At 41.4% G+C, this 19,780-nt stretch overlaps 1 protein-coding gene across 15 annotated transcripts in view; it reads left to right on the top strand.

Annotated features, from left to right (window-relative positions):
* The window catches only part of DMD (dystrophin), a 918,699-nt gene that overhangs the window by 832,012 nt on the left and 66,907 nt on the right, over positions 1-19,780 (top strand). For 11 of the 15 annotated variants that reach the window (XM_027636380.1, XM_027636395.1, XM_027636430.1 and 8 more), the window contains one exon: positions 9,866-9,927. In XM_027636380.1, coding sequence (XP_027492181.1) covers positions 9,866-9,927 — 62 coding nt within the window. Of the gene's footprint in view, positions 1-3,074; positions 3,198-9,865; positions 9,928-19,780 lie in introns of those variants that run through there. The other 4 variants (XM_027636491.1, XM_027636470.1, XM_027636501.1 and 1 more) reach the window with 1 other exon arrangement.

Raw genomic sequence — 19,780 nt, forward strand, 5'->3', positions numbered from 1 at the left:
TAAATACAGAGATTCCATTGACCATTTGGACAGCAAGCAATGCAGTCAGACTGCCTGCAAATCCAATTCATCTTTCTATCTCTTTTTTTTCTGGAAGAGTTTTGAGGTAACAAGACCACTTCTAAGTATTATCCCCCACTTTTTAGGCAGCTGTGATTTCCCTTTAAGCACCTGGTGTTATTAAATGTTGCAGACATAGATACCTCAACTAGATACAGTCCAGGACAAACCAACAGTTTAAAAGAAATAAACACGGTTCTTCCTCTGATTAAGGTCTCTGTGTAGGTGCACAAGTTGACTGAATAGCCCCCGCATAAGAAAAGCACCACAATTAAAATTGAGATTAGTCTGTAATCCTGTTTTATTTTCTACAGGAAGATCACTATCTTTTATCAAATAAATGGCCTAACATTAAGTATGGCATAAGGATTGGCTTCAGTTGCAAATGTCAGAGACAGTAACCACTTACACTGCAAACAAAATAGATTTTTGTATGAAATTATTGGTAGTTTAAAAGTAATTTGAAGCAAGAGTGGTACTACGTGTGTACATTATACAGAAAAAATATAATTTTCAGGTCAATCAAAACACCTAAAAGCTTTTGTGAATTTGGAGACAACAATCAGAACTACATGAAATGGATTTTTTTATAAAAATCAATTTATAAAGTCAATAGGCCTTAATCTGTTAATCCTTCAACATTCATGTTTTCCCCTGGATGTTCCTGAGCGACTAATAGTTTGATTTGGGAGATCAAAGGGTTAATTTGCTTTTCAATTGAGGAATGACTCAGAGTTCCCCTTTATTGTTTAAAAAAAAAAAAAAAAAGTGGTGTGTGGGTGTAAGGTAGGGAAAAAAAGCCAAGAAAATGGATTCACTAATTGGGGTTTTCACCTGCTGTGAGTCTAATTGAATACAATGCTTTATTTGTAACTCAAGGAGAAAGAAGATTATGCAAAGTATGAGAAATTCAGACTGGTTTTTAAATTCTTATTACTTGGCACTATTGTATGGGAAAGAAGACCAGCGTGATAATAGCAGCATCAAGCTTCTGTTAAGGCAGACCAGGAAACTCCAGAAACAGTAAAAATTGAAGGAATGTGTATCGGGTGGGGTATCAGTGCTAGATACTTCTGAGGGAAAACAAACCACTTTTGCTGTGAAACGGGGGGCCTCTGGCTGCCCCTGTCCCTTTGTATGACACGGGCAGCTGCTCTCTCCTTGTTGTGAGCCCTGAGGTTCCTCCCAAGTGAGAGGCAAACCAAGACTTAGAGAAAGATTCCTCACTTCTTAAAACTTGGCTAAAGATGGGAAAATGTGAGATTGCTGATGTAACATAATTGACAGCCTTCAGCCAGTTTATTCACCTCAAAACTAAGATACTTGACGGAGCAATAGATCTAATACCAGATCCACTGAATTAAACTGAAAATTCACAAGGTAATGAGTTTTAACGTAGTGATTTATGTTTACTCAAAAATTAATCCTCTGTTTTCTTTCCACATTGTGGTAGTGCTGTAGGTCCAAGGTAACTGAAAACTATGAGTTAGACCTTTTAAAACAAACTAAATCATCTGGAAACTATGAGAATTTAGTATTCAATTCCATTAATTTTTATATTTGCATTTGAGGGTCTGAGAGGTTGAACCTTGAGCATCTCACACTTTTAATGCTTCTGGAAAAAAAACACATGGGCTCTCCTTGGACTGCTTTTTGAACTTTTCTTAAATTCAGATAACCCAGTGACCTGGAGCCTTATGGGGAGCCCTGAATATCCTGGTACTTAGGCTAAAACCTTCCAAGTTCAGTGCCTACTGACATGTATGTAATAGGAAAGCAATCTATGGGATATTCCTGTGGTATAGAAACTATGGATGGGATGAATTTTCTATGCTTCTAGGCCTGCATCTTCCCAGTGTAAAAACAGGGAGGACTTTTTGTACATTTGAAAGGTGGAGGAAAGATTTAGATGACATATTAAGAAGAAATTCTTTACTGTGAGGGTGGTGCAACACTGGCACAGGTTGCCCAGGGAAGTTGTAGATGCCCCATCCCTGGAAGCATTCCAGGCTGGACAGAGCTTTGAGCAACCTGGTCTAGTGGAAGATGTCCCTGCCCATGGCAGGGGAGGTGGAACAAGACGATCTTCAAGGTCACTTCCAACCAAAAACGTTCTATCATTCTGATTTGAAAGACACCTTTTATTTTTTTGGGTGGCTTTACCAAGAAAGCACAATCTGTAAGGCTTGAAAAACTACTTGATTATGTGAAGGACTCAGTTCTTTCTGCAGCCTCATTTTAATGAATAAAAAACATAGATGTACAATATGCATGAATGGAGACTGGTCACACTGATTTGAAATGCCTGTGACACTGAGAGGAGATTGTTGGCTTTCCTTTGTGTAATGCATATTACATATTAATCTTCGTTCACGAAGCCTAGCCATGATGATGATTACATATTAATGCAAAGAAACATCACAACAGTAACTCGGCGTGAGCAGAACTCTTTCTTCTGCTCTGGCTGACCAGGAGGACATGCCCACTCTTCCCTGCAGGGCCAAGACAAGCCTTCAGAAATGAAATTACCTGATTTCACTCACAAATAAACCACTCGGCATTTTAAGCGCTGAAATTAACAGCTGCAAAGCAAAAAAAAAAAAAAAAAAGGCAAAAAAAAAAAAAAAGGCAGGTTAAGGCCCATTTCAAATCCGTTCCAGATTCGGTGCATATTTTAGCTAAGTTTTCTTCCCAAGCCCTCTGAAAGTGAACCGATTTGCCGCCTCTCAGCACACTCATCTCTCTGGCGGGCCCGGGGCAGGGCAAAGGACACACAACAAAAAAAACAAACAAACAAAAAGAAGTCAAAGGAAGCCCCGAGGGTTTCCTCCCGCCTCCAGAAGAGCTGCACAGCCCCAGGGAAGCCGGCAAGGGGCGAGGTGCCCTCAGACGCCCCGCAGCCGGGATGCTGGGGCGGGTGAGGGGGTGCGGCGCCGGCAGCGCCGCCGGGCGGGAGCGGAGCGGGGCGGGGCAGCCCCGTCCCCTCCCTCCTTCCCTGTCTCCCTCCATCCCTCCCTCTCTCCCTCCCGCCGTCCCTCCCTGCCGGCAGGGCGGCCGCAGTGGCGCTGAGCGGCGGGGCTGGGCGGACGCGCTGTTTCTGTCTCCGCAGCCGCCGCCATGAGGGAGCAGCTCCAGGGGTAAGGGCGATGCGGGGTCGCGGGGCAGCAGGTGCGGCGGGGGCGGCTCCGCCGAGCCCCGGGGCCACCCCGCTCTCCGCGGCGGTGCCGGCGGCGTGTCCGGCCGCCCTCGGCACCGGCGGCGGAGCCTGTCATCTCTTACACCGAAAAATCTCAACTTGCCGCCGGGTTTCTTCGGGGAACTTGGAAGGCGCGTTCGGTTCGGCGCTTTTCGCTGCTCCCGAGGCCGTAGTTGGGCGCTGGATGCGCCCCTTTGGCACACGTAGGAGATGGCGGTGTGAGCCGGCACGCACGCGTGGCTGTGCCCCTGCCTGTGCCCCTACCTGTGCCGGTGGCTGTACCTGTGCCGGTGGCTGTACCTGTGCCCGTACCTGTGCCGGTGCGGGCTCGGGGGGCGGAAAGCCGAGCCAGGGAATCACAGCTGTGTGGGATGCCCGCGGTTTTTTGGGGGTAGCGCGGTGCTGCACAGCGTTACCTGCCTGGCACATCGCCTATGGGGCATCTCGGGTCGGGCGTGAACTCCAGCCGAATTCCTGAAAACAAACGTGCTTGGGGGTGCATGGCTTGCTTTTCTTTTCCTTCTTTTTTTCTTTTTTTTTTTTTTTTTCCCCCCCGTGTAATTTCATGCTTAGAAGTAATGTTTCAAGTTAATAGGCAGAAGAGGTTGGGAGGGGATTCCCTCTGGGCTGTTGCACTGCAAGTGCTGTATTTATTGTTGCTGCATGGCACCTTATATTGCCTTTTAATAGCTGCTGTAAAGCATCTTGCAGCCCGGGACACCACCGGTGTCTCCAGCCCGCGCCTTGGACTGAAGTTGGGCAGAGAGGTGGTGTTTGCAGGTGTGTGTGTACATAACTGAGGAAACGGGAAACCTGGTTATATCTGGGATCTTTGACCTTTTTAGCACTAAGGAATTGTTCAAGGCCGTCGCTTGTCTGAGCGTGGATTTGACAAGACCCTGCAGTGAAATTGCTTTGGCAGGAGCAGAGAGGATAGGCTTTGGAAAGCAAATAGATCAGCGGAGAGTGACAAGCCGGGGGGGCAAGGCTTACCCAGCCCAAGCCACTGAGCGCAAATCTTTACCCCGACAGAGCGGACAAAATAAATGTTTAACAGCAAGGGAGAAAAAAAGAGTTCCTATTCAGTACTTGACAGCTGATATTTGCCCTTCTCCTGCTATTCATTTCCAGTATCTGCAAGAAACTTTAACATGTATTGGTGCCTGCCTTCAGCAGTCTGATAAATCTCGCAAAAGCCAATAAAACAGGCTAAAGTCAAATTCCTGCTGAAGGGACACTGATCCTTGGCTTAAACAGAAATAATCTCTGCACAGATCAGTAGTCTCTAGATTTACAGATGAAAACAGTAGTCCTTTGTAAAGCACAAAGGAGTGCCACCTTTTTACATTGCTAATACTTTCCATAGCAGTAACTTGTTTTATCAAAGGAATTAATGAAACACTGTAAAAAGAAAAATATTAAATCTTCTTTGCAATCACTGTCATCTGCTGATGAAAACATTTTTCTTTTAAATGAAAGGTAATGTCTGTTCATTCAAACTCTTTCAGTTGCATTTAGGTTAGTTTAGTAAAATCCAAACAACTATCATGCTTATTTTGGCTTTTTGACAACAGTCATAAGGTGGTTGGAGTAACATTTTATTTCTTGTAAAGCCAGAAGGTGAGAGGTATTATAAATTGTGTTGCTTGAAAATGGATCAATTCAGTGCTTTGTAAAATATCACTATAATTTTGGCACTTTTTTTGTCAGTATATGTAACTACTTATTTATTGCTACATGGTAGAATTTCTTATTCTATGCACATCTATGCACTTACACATCTAATTCATGTCGCATTTTCTAATGAAGGGTGTGGGGAGAAGTGCAGCAGAACTGGCTCTAGTATCACCAATAAAGAGGGCTGTAAGAGTTTAAAAAGGACTCTGCAGCTGCAACCTAAAATTCTATTCTGGAGCTGAGCAGTGAATACACGAGACCTAATCCTGGATGTAGGTTTTGGTTTTTTGAAAAAAGGGTGAGGGAGAAGGAGTGCAATCAAAAACAGTTAAAAGATTTGCAAATGTTATGGTGTGGCTGGTGCAGGAATGTTTGGGGGGGGGAGTGTGCAGGAATTTGGGTGTGGGGGAGCATTGCTTTCCACTCCTGCTGCTGGTGTTACTCAGAAGTAATATAAAAGGAATGAAGATAAAATAACTGTATTTTGGCCAAACTGATCAAGTTATAACAAGGGAACTGTAATTCAGCTAGCATGTCAGTTTGGATATCATCTCCTGATTTCAGGTTTCCAATGCTGTGTGTTATTGGCTCTGCTGACAGCGATGAGAGACAAATCTCTCTGCTGTTGGCAGGAACAGAGGAGTTCACACAGGCATGGTGTGACAGAATTCCCCACATAAAAATTATCCTTGCTAATATAATATAATCATCCTTTAATGAAGTGGTCCTGTGGTTCCCAAAGGATGTCTCAAGTGAAGACTGCTTTCATTCCACTGAATTATCAGTGTATTTAGTGTACCCGTCACACCCATGCCTAGGTGTCACCATTAGCTGTTGCTGCTCGTCTCCTTTCCAGACCTGGTTTTAATTTCCTTTCCACTTTTGCAGCTCAAGTCAGGTGAGAAAGAGGAAAATAAGCCAAGTGAGCGCATTTATATTTTTATTTGTTGCAGAATGCCCATGATTTAAAAGCTAGTGATCAATTTATTTGACCTAACTGTAGAACCAAATTGAAAAATGTATCCTCTGAGCATGTGCAGTATTGCAGAACTGCTGGCTGTGTGCGTTGATGCCTTTTTGTGTTGGTGGTTTGTAGGAAAAGCATTCCAAGTACTTATTTCTGCACATACTCTCACCCTGCTTCAGCTGCTGCTAGTCAAGAGGACTTGCACTATACTTTTCATGTCTTCCTGACTTACAGGCTGTAAAGGGCCTTGTTCACCGGAGTTTGAAACTCTGGCAAACACTTTACTGCAGATCTATTAAGGATGCTACAGCATTCCCAAGTGTGGTTGAGGCTGCCTGAAACTGCTGAGCTGGCATTTCACTTCAGATGGTGTTCACAATAAGGGCATACACACAAATCCTCCCCCACCGGTCCAACCCCAAAGCTCACAATTAAATGGCCTTTGAAAATGGCAAAGAGGCTTATGAAGAATAGCCTTGATGGAATCTAACCTTTCCTGGAGCTGCCCTTGTGTGCAGAATAGTTGATAATTTTCCGAGCTGAGAACGTTGGGAAGCAAACGCATTTTAGCTGGAGTGAAATATCTGCAGCCTTCTTGTGTTCTGCATGTAAAGTACCAGCAAAGTCTGCCCTGGCTCGGTATGGGCACTCAACCTCTACAGAAATTGCAGCCACCAAGGTTCAGTTCACTTCAAAGCCCTTGCTTTTGTTTGCAAGAGCACAGAGGTGTGCTGACAGCTGACCAGCCCATCCCTGGGTCTGGTACCAGATGGGTGATCCCTGCTGAGGGCAGCCACACCACTTGGTGTGAGATACATTGGATAGTCAGTGCTGGGAAAGTGGTGGGCCAAAGACTTGTCTCTACTTATTTGACTTTTGTAGTCTTAAGGAAACGAATATTTCCTCTAAGTTGCAACAAAGTGTAAAATTAAAGCAAAAGGGGAAATGTACCTGCCCTGCAAGTTTAGTCTTTATCACTTGCAGATGAAGCTAATGAAATCATTCCTTAGAAAATGCACATCTCCAAGATAATTAATCTTACACCATAAGGAGAGGTCTGGGGTTACTGTTATTAAAAATATCTGAAAACAATTGGAGTCCAGTGGTTTTTTGGTGATGGAAATTTTATTTAAAAGGTCTTAGGAAAGCAGATAGGTGTTTTCAGGAATAGTGAATTCCGTAAGCTTAAACCATATGCACTAAATTCACTGATATGTCATTAGACCTTACCATAAAATATGAAAATAAAAAATTCACCTCATCTGTGTCATGTTGATTAGTGATTGACCATACTAGTTTTTCACACTAAGATGATCTTTTTGTTCTTCTATCCTTCACAGGCCTGGGACTTCATAATCCTATATGTATTTACCTTTGCCAGATATCTGATGGCTTTTAAATATTTTCATGGGGAATCCATTTCTTTGAAGGCTGCCAGGGTAGCAGCTATGGAGTGTGAAGTGGTCTAGTTTATCCATAGAACAATTTGGGTCTGCCAGACTAATTTCATGCAGAAAGTCAGCAGGTTTTCTTCAGAGGTTTCTTGTAACTGTTTCCTTAAGTTCTTTTTCTTATTTTTACTACATGATTTGGCATACAAACCATGGTAGTTTCTGTTCAAATATTCACCACTTCTGGGGCTACCTGCCCATGGGAAAGCAAGCCAGGGCAGCCAAGCTCATGCCAGGGCAGCCAAGCTCAGGAATTCCTGATATGGGATTGACATTGAGTGAAAACAAACTGCGACCCCAGGTCTGTGAGTATGAATGTTTGCTTGGGTCTGCAGCGCATTCAGCTGAAGTGTGACATCCCTGGCTACAAAGTTCTTCTACCATGAGTTCTCCTCCTTCCTCTTTTGCTTTGGACTGCTGTTGTATCAGCAGAGGCTTCAGGTGGCTGAATTTTTAGGAACTGAATGTGTGAACAAAACTGTTTCTGTTTTTCTTCAAAAACACACTTTATACCTGGATATGGTAAAAAGTTCTGGTGTTACATTCTCTCTGCAAACCCAAGCAAGATGGGAAATGCAGGGGCTTGGGTGCAGGGGGCTCAGATCCATAGGTTTTCATTTGAAGCTACCCAGTTTCTGGGAATTAAAAAAAAAAACAACCTCAAACCCAGACCAGGCTGAGATTTCTGAATGCAATTGCAGCCACCTCCCTTTGCAGCACTCATTTTTAACCAAGCAAAGAACAAGACTGCTTTTGCTCTTCTGGTGTCCTCCTCCCTCTTTCACTGCCTTCAGCCACTGCAGGAATTGGGAAGGGGTGGGAATGCTGAGGTTGATGAGAGAGGGCTTGTTTAAAAGCCTATGCTCAAGTAGGGCAGCACTATGGCAGTGTTTTTTTCCTTCTTCTTAGTACTTGTGATCCCTTTCATTCTTCCGTGCAGTTACAGAGGAAAATCTGGAAATATATGTAGTAAGCTGCTGAACATATAGAGGTTACTGGGGCAGTAAAGTATTCGCATGGATCAAATAAATAGCCTGTCTTTTAAGGCCAAAATTAAATCACACTAAGAAAACATGTCACGATTTTCTATTTTCTGTGAGTAGGGGTGGTGTTGAAGTGATTCATTGGAAGTTGTACTTCTTCTTAGCCTGTAAAGGATAAATGTGCACTTGGGAACATCAGTGCCTCAAAATGAGAACTCGAGGAACGTTTGTTCTCTAAAACAACCTCATCAGTGTTCCAGGGCACAGTTGGGTGTACGGATGCTGCTCGGTAGTGGTTTAATCTTTTGGAGCTGGGAGGTATGTGCTCCAGGAGCTCCACAGCTCTGTGGGTCAGGTCCTGCTCTCCTGCATATTTTCTACCAAATGATGTGTGCATGTTGAAACCCTGATGTCTGCTTTTGAGTACAGAAATGACCAGCGTTTTTACTAGCAACTGTCTGCTACATACATATTCCGGATTTTTTTTTGTTATGGACACTCGTGGTTATCTTTTAATGTTGCTGAATTCCGTATGAACAGAACTTGTTGGCTACAGGATAGATAAGCAAGACTTCTACATTAATAGAAGCATAATCATGTTAGCTATGCTGTCATTAAAAAACAAATTCATAAAAAGTATAACCTTAGGAGACATGAGTTGCTACTACACCCGCTAACACTTCATTCTGTTGGCTTTCTCACGCTGCCTGTCTTTCGGCAACATGTTGTGTTGCAGAGCTGGAGGCTGCTCCCCTCAATGCAGAGACTGTCCAATTTACATTCTAGTCATACTGCAGCGTTTCATAACCCGCTTTAGCTTTCCCCTGGCTTCCCAACAGCTCTGCTGCCTGACACTGCACAGGGACCTCCGGGACAAGGGAAAGGGCCTGGGAGTCCCAGGGAAAAAGAGGAGCAGCCAAGAGTCTTTGCCAAAAGAGACTGTCAATACACGGTGTGAGGCATTGGCCTGAGAAGTGGTGTGAGCTGGTGGTGGATCAGTAGGCGTTGCACAGGGGTTTTATTGCAGGTGTCTGGACTGAAAGGAAAGATTGGAGTTTTGCTGCTTTGGATAACTCTTACCTTCCACGTGGGAGAGAGTGTGTAGGGGAAAGCAGATCAAAAATGCCATGGGTCCCATTATCTGGTCAGAGTTCCCATAAATGCTTTAAGAATGAAGCCCTTTCAAATGTCTGTCCTCTAGTTTGGAGCAACTGGAGAATGACCTGTACAAAACAAAGAGTTCTTTAGAACTGATCACTGTGCTTACAAGTTCCTCAAAACACTGACATATCTGAATACTTGCTGTTTTTTTAATATTAGCACTACTTTTAATTTTGTTTCATGAGCCCTTGCCTAAATAAAGTGCTCCAAGTTAGTGCCTCATGTTGAAAGAAGACATGCCTGCCGCTGCTGAGAATCCCTGCTAGAGCAGCTCAGGATGTGGGTAGTGCTCTGATGTGCAACCTGCATCACTTGCTGTGAGATGGAGAGAAAAATTTTACTTTACTAACTTTCATGTTTTGTATTGTAGCCATGAGACGCAAACGACCTGCTGGGATCATCCCAAGATGACTGAGCTTTACCAGTCATTAGGTAAGAGATCTCTACCAGATGTTCGGTGGGGTTTTTTCTCAGTTGGATGAATTGTTAAGACAAAGATTTTTTTCCAGAGGAAATAAACTGAAATTAACTGACAGAGAAAGACAGTGCTTTTGTCAAGGTTAAAATTTTCTGCAAGGGGAATATGTGAGGCATAGTAACGCATTTCAAACATGCAGTAGAAAAAAATCGTATTTCAATTAGCACGTTAGGACTGTGCGCTTGGTTTACAAAGTAATTTGGGTGTATTGTTGCAAACTCTTACTGAAAGGCTAGGACAGAAATTTAAAAAAAAAAAAAATCCTGAATCTTTCCACTGTCTAATCTGCTTTACAAAAGGCAGATGAAAAAAATCAAACCAAGCTGCTGTTAATGTTGACTTTTGGATGGTGGGAAGCCAATTGAAGCAATTTGCCAAACTGTGTTACCACTGCTTTATTTTTAAAGCACTTTCAATACTTAGAAGGCATAGCAGCTGTCATGATGTCATTTTGAATACCCAAATTGCATGCTTATTATGACTTCAGATGTGCCTCTCTGGTGGAGGGGTTTTTTTCCATATTTTAGCAGCTTTGGATTTTATTAACAGAAGCACATCTATAAGATAAAATGGGTTAATCTATGCTCCAGCGTAGGCTGCTTGGCAGACCATTTAATAGCTAACTCTTCGCTTTTAATGATTCTGTTAATAAATAATGGAGGATGTAATAAAAATTAAGCTATTTCAGTGAAAGGAATATCAGTGAATATGATGCATTCATGAAGAAGGTTACATCTGTACAGCACACGTATATAGACCAGATTTGAGCAAGCCAGTGTGAGCACTGGGACAGTCAAATCTAGCATTCAGTGCAGGCTTATTTACCATGGTGAAAAATAGCTTAAATTATCACCTGCTAAACTCTAGTTTAGCTGCTGAAAACAGTCTAATTATGCCGGTATAATCTATTTCAAGCTAACTCAGGTATCTCTATGGTGCTCTGCAGTTAAAGGCATACTAAAAATACTTTAGAAAACTGATATGATAAAATGAAACAAGACAGTGTGACGATTTTTTTCCTTATAGCATTAGCAGTGTGGCAGCAGTTTGTTTAAAAATTAACCAAAATACAGCTCTGTATGCCAAAAGGGGATATACGATGTATAAGATCAGGCCAACCAAACGCAGAAGAAGACAAGTATTGACTTGCCATTTAATTATAATGTATTGCCCTGTTTGTCTCCTTTATATTTCTACTCTTAAAGTGAGTGGTTTAAAAGTTTCAGGACAAACAGTAATTGTACATGCAGACATCCCTTTAATACAGGTAGGTCTTCAAACAGTTGCTTGTTAATTGAACTGCGCTCTGACTCTGCAGCCACCTTTGATCCAGGCATTGCATGATATTCCTGATACTGTTGCTGTTCAGACCCAAAGTCCTGTTGCAACTGCTTTTCTTGTGTTAGTTCCCTGGTTCAGCTAGAGTGCTCTTGAATATCAGGAAGTGAAAAGGTAATAAGGGAGAAAAGTGTCCTGATGGATTCAGGTCAGCAGTTCAGAAGATGTGTGACTGCTGAAGTCAGTTTGCATTTACTTTAACTGAGTTTTATTACAGTAAGTACCACCCAAATGTCAGGAGTTTAAGATAGCCTTATTTCTTACTTCATAAAGAAGGAACGTGTTCAGGCAGATTTTGTTTCTTTTTCTTACTTACTTGTGAGCTTTTTTTTTCCTCCTGCTATTTTCCTTTTCAGGAGCAAGGGATGTCCAAAAAATAGTCCTCTATCTGACTAGTTTTATTTCTTTTGGAGCTGAGACCAAATACTCATTAATATGGAAGCAACACTGATTTTAGGAAAGGGTGAATGCTGTGTATTTTTCTGAGTGAACTGAGGTTACCGTAACTTTTACAAAACAGATTAGACAAGGTGATTCTTTGTGCAGTGCCACATGGGTGAAGCTTTGATGAAAGTGCTACTGAGTAACCTACTGATTTATTTTATTTTATTTTTGAACTTGATGTAATCATCGTTGCCTAACTCTCACACAAACTGCATAATACAAGTATAACCCGTTTAGTCCTTGAACAGAACCCTTGATGTATTTTCAGTGCTTTGCTTTGCCTCGGGACAAAACGGTAATAATGGGATGTTTGAAGTCTTTTCAGACTGTTCAGTAATATATTATCTGAGAAGATGTTATTAAAGTCGATTTTGTATTGCATACTCATTATATCCTGTTATTTTACCCCGCATTAGGATCCAAATTTTGCTTTTCATTCATATGAACAAACTAGTAAAGAGCTTAGTATGTATGCATTTTAAAAATCTGGTAGAAAACATGAATTCTGCAATCTCGGTAAATGTAAAAAAGTGAGACCAAGTACACCAATGCTGTCAAGAGTTTTCATTTCCATTTTCCAACTCCTATACTTAGCCTGTAGGGAATAATTGTGCTATGTGATGTAGCTCTCTATACATGCCAGTATTTTATAATTTTCTAGGGGATGTTTATGTCTAATTTAAATTCTTACAAATTACTAAAAGCTTAATTTTTTTTAGTGAATGAGGAAGATGCATCCTGGCACAAGGTAATGTTTCTTATCTGCCTATGTCTTTGAGATGCAAGAGACACTTCTCTAACAAAGAGGAGTAACACTGGTTTTAATCTTCACGTATCCAATTCACACACCTACAAATTGCTGCTTTAGATTTCGCTAAAATAGATGAATTTTAAGTGTCATACTTTAGTGTCATTAGTGATTTGGGTGCTTATAAAAATGAAGCTGAATTACTTGGGAGCGTTATTTGGTACTAATAAAAGAAGGTAGGAATGTGCTGTGTACACTTTTGACTGATCAGATGGTTGGTTGAGGAAGTCCTGTATCCTGTCTTCAGTAGAACTGCATCAGAGACTGCAGGAAGAACGCATAGTAAGAAACTGTAAAATAATCTGCCCATGAAGGAAGTATTCTTAAATTCTCTTTGAGTTCCTTCACTGAAACATAGCTGGTTATAAAGATACTCATAATAACTGTGAAATACTTCATTTAAAATTTAATATGTGTATCAAAAATTTCCTACTGGCTGTTCTTTTTAACAGAAGCTTTTCCTTTTAAGATACTAAAATACTTGTTCTTGACTGCTCTTTATTATTTAAAACAACGTAGCATTTATCAGTTTTAATGAAGCATCTACTCCTTACTCAAGTTGGACAATTTTCACTCTTCATTTAAAGTTATGACTACTTAAAGTTACATAAAAAAAGTCTATATTGAATTACTTAATTGTTGTTTAATGTCTAGTCAAAGTGGCAACAGGTAGTAGATGTTGGTATAGATTAAATAAGAAGGAATCATATGAATTACAAAAACAGAGAAATAGTAAATGCTGAGATAGGAAAGGTAATAAAAATTGTTGAGTCTCAAAGGTTCAGAGGCTGACAGACATCCCCTGGTTTGTATTTACACCATTATGAGCCACTCCCATTTTCTTCTAACTTCCCTCTGAAAATCTTCCAAGTACCGAGAACTGCTCCAACTGCTTTTCTTTCCAAAAGTAGTTCCTCTGCAGCACATCTGCTGGTTTTATACCATTCTTTCACAATCCCCTTACAAATTTTCTCATGCTCGTGATGACTGCAGGGCATCACTGAAAAGATAATTTGTGTTATTTCACTATCTTGGAGGGCAAGGACCTTAGCATGAGGGGAGACATGGGAAGAGCAGGAATGAAAGTGTTCTGGAGTTGCTTAATTTTTTTCAGATTATCTTCTGAGAGTGAGCGTTTAATGTCAGGCAGCTGAGCTCAGAATAGTAGTATTTTGCCTTTAAACTGAAGGTGACTAACCTTTGCTGCGATGGCCCAGGAGGACTTGGTCTGCTGTGCCATACTGTCAGTGTCCCCCTCCTCCAGCCTTCCATGTCATGTCAGTACGAGTCTCCTCAAGGTGCATTGGTGTCACCCTGAACAGTAATTGCAGTGGCAGGGTGCAGTCAGAAATTCTGCTGTGTGCATCTGCTTATCAATCCTAATTCACCAAGGCAAGGCATGAGAGTGAAAACCACCCTCACCCTTGCAGGCCGCAGTGCACTGGTGAAAGCTCTCCATTTAATTTGGAGGGCTGGGGGGGCAGTTCTCTGTGGATTATGTGAAAGAAATGTCAGAGTTGCTTAACACAAGGTGGGAGAATGCTGGAAGGTACCTCTGAGCATCCTCTGGGCTTCTGGCAGCAGCTGCTGTGTTGGTCTTGTGGCTGGCTACTCTTGTGCAGCAGTGTGAGCTTCTGACTGCCAGTGACCAAAGTGGATAAACATCATCCTTTTTGGTTTGTCTATTTTATTTGTCCTTCTGAAATGGTGCCTGAAGAGGCTTAACTGCCCCTTGCTGTTGTTACAGTTTTTATTAGCAAATTCTAAATCATATCTTTATTATGAGGTTTTGTTCAAATTCAACTGTTTTCTGTGTTTGTGCTAGTAAAACCCTTGCCTATTACGTACATCAATCATCTGATTTCTACTGAAATCCAGTGAGATGGTACATATGGCCTTTCTTTAAAGGTTGTTTATTCACTAATGTCCTTTTCAAGTTCATTTCAGAAAATAGGATTGGTTGGATCCTGTCAGCCTTAGAGAGTAGTCAGACCTAGAGCAGGTCATCTTTCTAACTGTGTGAGTGCATCCTATGCAGCATCATGTAACAGAAAATAAATGTATGGCAGAGAAGTAGAACTTAGTGGTAGAAGTTAAGCTTGCATCCCTTGAAAACAAAAGCATAGATGTATTAGCAGTGAAGGAGGGTATTCTAGAGAGAGTGAAGTAATGTCCTGTTATGGAATTGGTGACCGGTGTGGGGACATTTTGCTTAAGATAACTGCAGTCTTTGTTTGCAAATTGACACATTTTATTAATATTTTTTGAAGTTGCTTGTAATTTATTTATTTTAGGATTTTTCAGTATGACTGCTTCTCCTGTAGCATGTATGAAGGGTTTCCGACTGCAAACTCCACTCACATCCCAACCCCATAATGAGGTGTAACCCAGGTGTACATCATATCCTTTCTTACACATTTGGGTTTGCTGGCTGAAGAAAAGACATTACATGTCAGTTGGTCTGGTTTCAGGGATGCTGGCACATGCTGAGGTGTTCAGCCACTGGGCCTAGATGCAATCAGAAACGTTGTGGTGTCCTGAGTACCTCCCACTTGCTAATTTTTAGAGACACTATTGGCTTTTTCACTCAGTGGGACAGGTCTAGTACAACCTGCTGTGTTGTTTCATGCGGAGTGGTTAAGTTGTACGTATAATAACAGTGCTGTTATTTATTGTCAAAGCAGTGGAGATGATAGCATTAATTATTGTTATAATAAAAGTCAGTGGCCGAGACTCAACTGATATTAAGCAGTGTTACTTGATTAATTTCCTTCCTTTGTGCATTTGTCTCATTTGCATTTTAAAATTACAATTCCTAAAGAGGCAATATATGTCACTGTAGGGCATCATTAAAAGATTTAGGTACAGGTTTTGGGCAGCAGGAAGAAACCCAGCATTCTTATCTGCCTGTCAGGGAATTTCAGCTATTGAAACAATGTGAGATGAAGCTTCTTGAAAAGTCAAGAGTCCCATTAATATCTGATGAAACGTGAAAGCTTAGTGGCTGGTGGTGGAATTATGGTCTGTTCAGGACTGTCCAGTAAACAGTTTTTAACCTCCATTGTCAAAGACAACAGTGACATGTAATTCCCAAAATAGGCTATCCACTGCAGGCAGTGTACTTACGAGCAGTCTGTGATAAGCATGTCACAAGTTATGGTTGAGGAAGACTTTCAGGTTTCAAGGTATATCACTCTAGCTTCAGATTTTCTTTCCTTGCAACTGAGAGTAATAAAGCCCTCAGAACTCTGTAAACCTTATCAAATGAAGATGAGGATTTGATCCGATGACATCTGATTTCTTTGAAAGAATTTAGTTGTTAACTTGCTAAATTTTACTCTTATCACCTGAAGCATGTAAGCTGCTCATTTTAGTTAGATGGTGTCCAGACAGTGAGAATATTGCTGTCCATAAAATCAAGTGAAATGTCTGTATTTTGTCCTCATTAATTGAAAAAGCAATTATAATAATATTCATAATAATATAAACAAGGAATCCTCTTTAAAGTAAGAAAGAACTTTCTGAGATGCCTTCAGATTACATTACAGAGAGATACAAATTACGTGAACAGCCTTTGATGGGAGGTAGTCTGGTCCGTCCCAGAGTTTTTAAACACTCAGGGAGATTACTCTATTGTAGAGGACAGTACATTATCAAATGCAACATCCCAGTCACTCAGCACTCTCAGCAGTTACAGCAGGTGTAGGGAGGTTAGTCTGTTTAAGAACTACCCTGGAAAGCAGTTAAGTTATAACATCATACTTAAAACCTGTTGTCTGAGCTATAGATGTGACTCCTTAAGAATAAAAACAAATGTCCCCTCATGCTGGACAACAAACCTCTTGTTAAATACGTTATTTTTAAAATTTTACTTTAATTTTTTTTTTGCTTTTATTTGTTTTATGCAGTAAGACAAGAATATGAGAATCTACTTTTCCTCTTAAAATAGTACTCATATCTCAATGTAAAATCTGGAATTTAGCATGGGAGGATTTAAAAAAAAACAAAACTAAAGATCTTATTTGTTGATATTGTGTCAGTAGTCAGTGGGATATTCCAGCAGATGATTTGAATCACTAACCATTTCTCAAATGAATGGGCTTTTTACCTGATTATCCACCAGCAAAAGGATCTGCTATGTGAAATTGCAGGTGTTTCTAGAATACTGTAGAAATAGAAAATAGCCCTTATGTTTTGAGATCTCTCAATGTGCAGAATTATGCAAAAAAGGTTAGAATTGAACTATCTGATCATCTTCCCATAATGAGACTGGATGTGGCACTTAGTGCCATGGTCTGGTAACCACGGCAGTAGTGGATCAAGGGTTGGACTTGATGATCTCAGAGGTCCTTTCCAACCCAGCTGATTCTATGGTTCTATATTATTTCTGATTTGTGTTATTCCTATCTGCAGTCTGAAGTCCCCTTCATTAAAGCTGCATATGGAATAAATGTGGTAGTTCTTGTTCAGTGTTATCATATTATTATATATAGAAAGGTATATTTTCACTTAAAGAGAGGTCATTCATGGCCAAGTGATGGGAAAATCGTGATTTCTCTTTGCTGAGGCTTGTAAATATGTCACCAAATACTGTCTCACGATCCTTTCCTCTGACCGTTCCTTTCCAGGGGCCAGGTGACCTCTTCCATTGCATCGTTGTTTCACACCATAAACAGATTATGCTCTTGAGCAATTACATTTTTTTGTTCAAAGCTTGAAAGTTACCTTCTGAGCAATGAGGAGAGGGAGTATTGTTAAACAAATTGAAAAAGTTTCCCAATACACCAAGGGCTTTTCACCCCTCTGTCCACCCCGTTCGGATGACGAGGTGGTGCATACTTTCTAGGAGTGGGAGGAAAGGGCTGGAGGAAAACTTGTGTGGTACACTGAGCTCCCCAGCCTGCTCCAAGATGATAAAAGCTTTGGAATCAAGGCTTAGTGGGTCCTTACTCTTTTAGTGGGCTGTTTGGCAGTGGAGATAGCATCATTTTTTTTCCCTTAGGACTCAGGAAGGAAAAAAAAAGCAAGAACTTGCAGAAGGAGGAACTACTGGTATTTCCATGGGCCTTTTACTGCTGCTTGAGCCTCCTTACTCCCTCCTCTGCCTGTTCCCAGCAGGAGCAGCTGGCATGTGACCAGGCAGTGCCTTGTGCTGCTTCACTTGAGGTCCCCTCCCTTGCTGTTAGGGGCGACATTACATCAGTACTCCCCAACCCAGTGTCCATGTCTCCTTCCCTTAACAGTCTTACGTTCTGTGATTCATTTAAATGGGGCCACATCAGCAAGGGAAGTGTTTTGAACCCAATTAGGAAGGACTTGGGCTCCCTTCATTGCTACACGGAGCAGCACATTTGTTCCACCAGTAGCTCCAGGGGAGGAAAGACACCACTGGCAGTTTTGTAGGTATAAGGAGGGGAAGAGTGAAATCATTAAGATCCAATGACCTTAAGTGGGTGTCGCCACTTGGTAAGAGAGCTGTCCCTCAGGAGCATGGGGGCGGTGGCATAAGGAAGACAGAGGTGAGCAGTTGACATGGGGACAGTAACTGGGCACCGGCTGATCCTGGTAAAGCAGCGAAGGTGGGAGTGGAGATGTGTGATGGCTGCTCTCAGCCTTGACATGCAGAGCCAAAAGATCAGCATTGCTGCTACTTTCCCAAAACCTACAATGAGGGCTCCCAAACGAGCTCCTGACATTGCTGCTTTGTCATTTAGAGCAGATGCTTCTTGGCAGCTATGTCGTTAAGGTTGATAATAAATTCAGTGTGTATTACATATACAGGAAAATAGATGTAAACTGTAGCACTTCCAGGATTAAATGTCTTCATGGATTGTGCTTTCTACCCTGATCGAGGCCTGAAATATGCATATCTATTTACTCACATTTCTGAAAATGTAAATAATAAATATATAAACATTTTTCAGAATGCTCAGGGAAAATTTAGGGAAAGCTTCTTCATTTTTGTCAAATGCTAGCCATAATATTCTTTTCCAGAATACAAGTGCAGATTTACAGTGAGGGTACAAAATGTAACTGAAATCATGGTGCGTTTGTGAGAGACTGCTTTATTAATTTCTCTTTAAACAAATTAATTGGCTTTATTTAAACTGCTCATTGTATTCTACACCACATAAAGGACCGGTTAGGATGACTGTGAGAGAGAGAGAGCTGGCAGGAGCAATACGCAGGAGAACTGCCCATTAAAAAAGTGTATGAAGCTGTGCAAAGAAAAAGAAATTATATATAAAGCTGAAACTTTCTTTTCTGCTCTAAGACATGTTTCAGAAATGTTCCACAGCTTTTATTAAGGTATACAGAACTACTGAATTATCATACCTCATATTGTTCATTCAGAACAACTTAATTAAAATTAATGTAATTGAGACTATATTCCCTCTGCTACCTATACCTGTACAGCATTATAAATGATATTGAGATAGTTACACCCAAGCTACCACATTTCAAACAGCTTTATAGCACCTCAGCTCATATGCCAGCAAGGAACTGTTTTGTGTTTCCCTGATTTTCATCATATTCTTTCTCTAAGAGTCTGCCAGGCTTAGCGGCAATTTATTGAGCTAAACAGACCTTTATTTTGAACCACTATGTTTTTTTCCTAATGTTCTTTTTATATTTACATAGTAGTTAACATTTTCTAAACACTTTCCCGTCATTAATTCCTTAGACTCCATGGGTTTCATCAGTAAATTAAATGTGCTCAGCAGTGTTATCGGGTGCTGAAACTGTCTGGCACGAGCAGTGAGTGCATTTCTGTGCTAGAAAACCCTTAAATTCCAAGATGCCAAGCAATCCCTTGGGAATGATCCCTAGGCTGCACAGGAGTGTCTGTGCCTAGGAATTAGTTGGGTAGGTGACAGGACCAGGAGCATGCCAGCAGCCATCTGGTTTTCCAACAGTGGGGTTGGCTGTGCTGTAGCACATGAGTGTGTCCCCTACCCACTCCTTGGTTCCTGGTGCAGCCACAGGCAGTGCCCCTTGGAAAACAGCTTCTCAGCTCTGGTTTGGTGTGTCTTTGTCCCCACAGTGTCCCGGGAGATTTTGCAAGTCATGGTTAAACTATTCAGCGGGGACTTGCGCCGATGTCCTTATTTTGTTAAATGTATGAGGACAGCTCTAGCAAAAGTCATGCGAGTCAGTGCATTCCTAGTGGGGTGCCATTCCCTGGGATGCTGCCCCAGCCCACCAGCTCCCTGCCA

Source organism: Corapipo altera, unplaced genomic scaffold (genome assembly GCF_003945725.1).
Source record: "Corapipo altera isolate COAL_440 unplaced genomic scaffold, ASM394572v1 0, whole genome shotgun sequence".
In the NCBI taxonomy this organism is placed as follows: Eukaryota; Metazoa; Chordata; class Aves; order Passeriformes; family Pipridae; genus Corapipo; species Corapipo altera.